This window comes from Trypanosoma conorhini (assembly GCF_003719485.1).
Source record: "Trypanosoma conorhini strain 025E chromosome Unknown Tco_14.4_contig_00794, whole genome shotgun sequence".
Classification (NCBI taxonomy): domain Eukaryota; phylum Euglenozoa; class Kinetoplastea; order Trypanosomatida; family Trypanosomatidae; genus Trypanosoma; species Trypanosoma conorhini.
This window is the reverse complement of record NW_021704883.1, coordinates 1-4838: the sequence shown is the minus strand read 5'-3', so window position 1 is coordinate 4838 and position 4838 is coordinate 1. Positions and strand designations below refer to the sequence as shown.

Sequence of the window (4838 nt, the reverse complement as noted above, 5' to 3'; positions counted from 1 at the left end):
CTCCTGCCTCCGGCGGGGGCCGGTTTCTTTCGCTTCGCCGGCCTCCCCTCGCTTGGCGGCCGCAAGCCGCGGCACGACAGACGAAGTCGTGCCATTTCTGCAGTACGATGAGGTGCTGAAGGTCCAGCAGGATAAATACGACCTGCAGGGCGACCGACTTTTGCTGTACGACAAGTGGACGTGGGTGCGGGACCTGTTGATTGAGGTGTCAGGCAAGACACGCGACTCGGGCGTCATCAACTACCTCTCTGCCTCGGGTTTGGTGCACCCCTACTTCGTTGCCTCCGGGCAAAGCTCAGTCGATGGACCCAGCCGGTGGACGGGCTACTCATTTAATTGCCACGACGACGAGTGGAACAAGTTCCCTGACTTCCCACGCAAGGACTGCGCCTTCTGTAACTGGCCGACGGTGTGCAGCGTGCACTACAGCGGCACCAACAACATGCTTTATGACTGGCTGGTGAAGGGCAGGCTCGGGGAGCCGCAGAGCAGGGAGGTGGACTACACGTGGCCGCGGAACCTCGGCATCCTCGCGATGGACTTTCCTGACAATGCCTTGCTGAATGAGATCATCGACGTGAACTTCGTCGGCTCCGGCAGTCCCTTCAAAGGGGGTGATGAAGCGCATACCTGAGAAGTGCATCGAGAACCCGTGCCCTTCATGCATTGCGGGGGATGTGGCGATTACGACTGACGGCCGCGGCGTCGTGGCGGCCCGCGACGTGGTGGTGGGCGACCGCATCCCTGGCGCGGGGGAGGGGGAGTGGTGCGAGGTGGTCGCCGCGGTGCGGGTGGCGGACAAGGGCAAGGTGTTCGGCAACTTCACCGACGACCACTTTGTGGTGGCGCCGGCAGACGCGCCGTCCGGCACACACGTTGTGCGGGCGAGCGGAACGGGCGCCCCGTCGCGGGAGGCGGACCTTGTCAACATCGCGACGACGTGCCCCGCGGCGCGCGCAACGAGCGGGGAGCTCTTCACTCCCCTCTCCACAGTCTTCTGCAAGCAGCTCACCTGGGACGAGTACCTCCCCTTGTACGGCGCGCTTATGCGCATCGTGGCGAAGACAGGCGGGTTCTGGTTCGACCCGTCGACCTACGGGTCTGCGCCGGGCGCCCGTCCTGGCAGCCCCACCGGCCCGCCCTCATCGCCGGCGCTGCCCGGCCGGCTCAGCTGGATGGAAAGGCTGCCTGACATTTGCGACACGATGCGGTCGTGCACCGCCCGCGGGGCTCGGTGCAGCGAGTTTGAGAGGCTGGCGGGCGGCTGGGTGCGGCAGTACCTTCCGCCGGCGCAGTACGAGCAGGTGCGGCGCAGCTACCCCCGCCTCGGCGACCCCGACGCACGGCGCGGCAACCTCCTGCAGGACGTGGACCCCCGCTCTTCAAGCTCGTCAGACGGCCAGGAGGGCGGGAGGGGCGCGGGGGGTTGGCGTCTCTTGCTGCTCGGGCCGCTCCTGGTTGGCGGCCTGCTGTGAGCCGCCGCCGCCGCCGCCGCCGAAAGGGCCCAGCGTCTGGTGAAACGTTTGCTGCGTGTAAAACGGAGAACGACCTGCGCCCGCGTTCCCCCGCAGCCGCCGGAATAAAACCCCCCCCCCCAAAAAAAAAAAAGGAAGACGCAGCAAAAAAAAAAAATAAGAAACAAGACAAAATACAAAAGAAAAGAAAAGGAAGGGAAAGAGGAGAAAAAAAAGTAGAAACGAAGCACCAGAACATAAGAGGCAGCCAGAGATGAAAGAAACATATTTTATTACTGTTATTATTTATCGTTATATATATTTTTTGGTTTATACTTCAATTACTTTGTGAATGCCGCAGCGGGTTTGCTGCAGGGGCCATTGACAGGCCCAAAGCGGCCTTTCTTGGTCTGCAACAATTGAGTCGCCGGCAAAATGGGGGGGCGCTGAGGGGCCTCTGGTCTCCCCCCCACCCACCCCGCGCGAGGCGGAGAGGACCGGGCAGGTTTTTGCGGGGCGGGGCTTCAGCACGCGCACTTCCCAAGCCCCCTGCGGCAGTAAACTGAAGGCGGGGGAGGCGTGCCGGGGGCGCTCCTCACGGTCGGTTGGAGGGCACGGTCATTTCCACCCGCGGGCCGCCAAAAGTGCGGCGAAGGGCGCTGTCCAAGTGAACGGGGTGCTCGCATTTTTTTCCGCTTTGACTGTTTTTTTTCTTGCTGTTTTGGCGGGCCTGGACTGGCGTCGTGTTTTACGACAAGTGGGAACTCGTGCGGTGGGCGCGCCCCGCGCCGAGGCCGTGGCAACTCTCTCCTCTCCTCTCCCCCTTCCCCCTCCCTCTGCTCCCACACAGACGCACAGAAGCAGAAGGACAACGAAGAAGAATGAAGCGGTGACGGTGACGCAGTGGCGGTTTGCGACCTGGGCGCCACCGCGCTGGACGCTCCTCCTCGCCAGTGCAGGCTGCGTGTGTGTGAGTGTGAGTGCGTGTGGACGCGCGTCCGTCCCTGTTGCTGGCTGCTGGCGGGGACGCTCGCAGCGGCCGCCGGGGGTCGAGGACAGAAGTCGGCTTGTCCCTCGCCCAGTCGCCACTTCCTCCCCCCGCCTTGTTGCTTTTTTTCTCCCTCCCCCTCTCCTGCACTCCCTCCCACAAACACGCCGCTGCCGCCTGCATCGTACCGTGACCTGCTGTGGATTTGCCTCGCGGCGGTGCAGGTGCGCCACGCTCTCCCCCCCGCCGCCGCTTCACGTGGGGGCGGCGGTTGTGTCGGCTTTATTCATCCCGCATGTTTCTGCGTCTCTCTTCATTGCCTGTTTTTATCCCGCCGCGTGTGCAGTTGACAGCGTCGGCAGGAGTAAGCTGCGACTTACAGCACACCCACATATATATATATATATAAGGGAGGAGGGAACGCCTGCGTGCAAGCGACGCGAGTGGAGGCGCGATGGGGCAGGCGCACGCGCAGGAGCCTGGCCGTGCGCCCGGCGTGGGTGGAGCCCGTGCGCACAGCGACGCGAGCGGGTCCGGCACCCCACCGCTGCAAACGGGGCAGCTGCACCCGCATCGCCTTCCGTCCGTCGAGGCGCTGGAGATGGAGATTCCCGTCGTGCTCAGCAACTTCCCGCGGGTGCGCCAGCGGGGTGGGGGTGGCAGCGTGAGTGGCCCTTCGCGGCGGGAGACGATAGAGCGCGGTAATCCAGTGGGGGTGCCGTTTGACCAGTGGAGCCTCTCGACGATTGGCGGCGACAGCGCCGCGACGACGCACCGCCGCCGCAAAAAGTACACCACGACGACAGTCACCACGACGACCGTCACAAAAATTCTGCTCCCGCACATGCAGCAGGTTGTGGCCTTCCCCGACGCGGACGGGGCGGTGAACCACAACGCCGGCGACTCACAGGCAGTCGCGGTGGCCATTGAGGGCGGTAGCCGGGCGCTGCGGGAAAATTCAGGCGAGCTAAATCGCGTAGATGGTGCGGCGGTGCTGCGCGGCCCCGGTCACAGCATCGAGAAACGCCAGCTATCACCTAAGGAGGGGACGCCGGCGTCGAGGCCGCTTCAGCCCGCGCGCAGAAACCGGTCCTCGCGAGGTCAGCCCAATGAAAACGGTGCTAACTCCACAAACAACGGCAAAGGCGTACTGCCCGACATCGCATCCTTGAAAGTCTATCGGCTCGAGTCAGAGGAGCCGACGCCGCGTGAGGACGCCGCAGCTAGGCAGCCGCCGGATGAAGGAAGCTACGCGATGGCGCCACAGCAGCCGTGGCTATACAGCCAACAAACCTTTGGGAAGACAGCCGTGACCCATCATGGATCATCACTGCCTCGGCTGCCAGATGCGGGAAACCAACGCGGGCCAAGTCCCGGGAGCTTACCGGGTGCGTCCGCGGATTATAAAGGACACAATGAAGGAGGAAGCCTCGTGGGGCCGCAGTCTGTGGCAACACCGCCAAATCCACGACAGTTGCAGCCTATTGCGTACCACGCCCACCACAGAGGGATACAGCTAAGCCATGAGGCCGAAGCGCCGTGGATATTGAGCGAGGAACGGCAGGAAAATGGGTGGCGAGCAACGGAGTAAGAGGTGAGGAGAAGGGTGGACTGTGCAGTCTCCACTCATCCATGGCGTTTCTACCTTCAAACTTTCTAGAGTGCTTTCAAAGGGAACGGTCTAGTTTTGCACGTGTGCGAGGGCGTGAGCGACAGGAAATGTGTATAGCTATATCTTTGTATCCGGACTTATCTTGGTGAACTCCCTTCTCAAATTCTTCTTTCTAACGTTTCTTGAAAAGCGCACTTTTTTTTGTTTGGTTTTGTATTTATTTGTTTTGTTCTTTTTTTTTCTTTGGTGCCCAACGTCCGACCCGCCCCGAGCAGGAGAACGCGCTACCGGCACCACTCTTTTTCCGCCAATACTTCAATGATCGGCGGAGGACGCGGGGGGGTCGCCGTGGGATCTCGCACGCATCGTGGGCGTGTGTGTCTGCCCAACCTGGCCGTGCAGGCGGAGGGGCGATGCCTGGCGCTTTCTTTTTTCCCCACCCCACCTTTTCCCTGTAAGAAGGCAAAAAAAAACACACGCACACATAGCACGCGCAGCGGCGCACTGCCTTCGCCACCTGCCGCGCCGAGGCCCCTGCAGCACAAGACGTTGCCGCGCGAGTGGGCTGCACGGAGAGAGCGGCTGGGGGGAAGGGGGTTGCGGCTGGGCGGGGAAAAAGCATCCGTGACAGGATTCGAACCTGCAACCCTCTGATCCGTAGTCAGATGCTCTTCCATTGAGCCACACGGACACGGCGACCGCCGCCGCCGCGCAACGCAGCACGCAGCGAACGAAAAAAGCAAAAAAAAAAGGCGACGGCAACGGCGCGGGAGCAAAAGAAGAG

General features: G+C 62.3%; 3 protein-coding genes and 1 non-coding gene across 4 annotated transcripts in view, besides 7 other annotated features; 3 read left to right on the top strand and 1 right to left on the bottom strand.

Annotated features, from left to right (window-relative positions):
• Tco025E_08484 (1-phosphatidylinositol phosphodiesterase) overlaps positions 1-111 on the top strand; it is a gene marked incomplete at both ends in the record, with an annotated part of 891 nt that extends 780 nt beyond the window's left edge. The window contains one exon of the mRNA XM_029375332.1: positions 1-111. This exon is cut by the window's left edge and continues 780 nt beyond it. Coding sequence (XP_029224559.1) covers positions 1-111 — 111 coding nt within the window.
• A 506-nt stretch (positions 112-617) lies between these two features.
• Tco025E_08483 (uncharacterized protein) lies at positions 618-1475 on the top strand (the record flags this gene model as incomplete). The annotated part of the gene is made up of 1 exon (XM_029375331.1): positions 618-1475. The coding sequence occupies one exon, from the start codon at positions 618-620 to the stop codon at positions 1473-1475; it is 858 nt and encodes a 285-aa protein (XP_029224558.1).
• Positions 1476-1497: a microsatellite.
• A 99-nt stretch (positions 1498-1596) lies between these two features.
• Positions 1597-1690: a microsatellite.
• A 567-nt stretch (positions 1691-2257) lies between these two features.
• Positions 2258-2296: a sequence feature (G-rich).
• A 111-nt stretch (positions 2297-2407) lies between these two features.
• Positions 2408-2456: a microsatellite.
• Positions 2457-2571: 115 nt separating this feature from the next.
• Positions 2572-2600: a sequence feature (G-rich).
• A 233-nt stretch (positions 2601-2833) lies between these two features.
• Positions 2834-2850: a microsatellite.
• Positions 2851-2896: 46 nt separating this feature from the next.
• Positions 2897-4033, top strand: Tco025E_08482 (uncharacterized protein; the record flags this gene model as incomplete). The annotated part of the gene is made up of 1 exon (XM_029375330.1): positions 2897-4033. One exon carries the CDS (start codon positions 2897-2899, stop codon positions 4031-4033), a length of 1137 nt encoding a protein of 378 aa, XP_029224557.1.
• Positions 4034-4249: 216 nt separating this feature from the next.
• Positions 4250-4299: a sequence feature (A-rich).
• A 374-nt stretch (positions 4300-4673) lies between these two features.
• Tco025E_08481 lies at positions 4674-4745 on the bottom strand. Its single transcript has one exon. It is a non-coding gene; the product is annotated as a tRNA-Arg (tRNA).
• Positions 4746-4838: the final 93 nt, after the last annotated feature.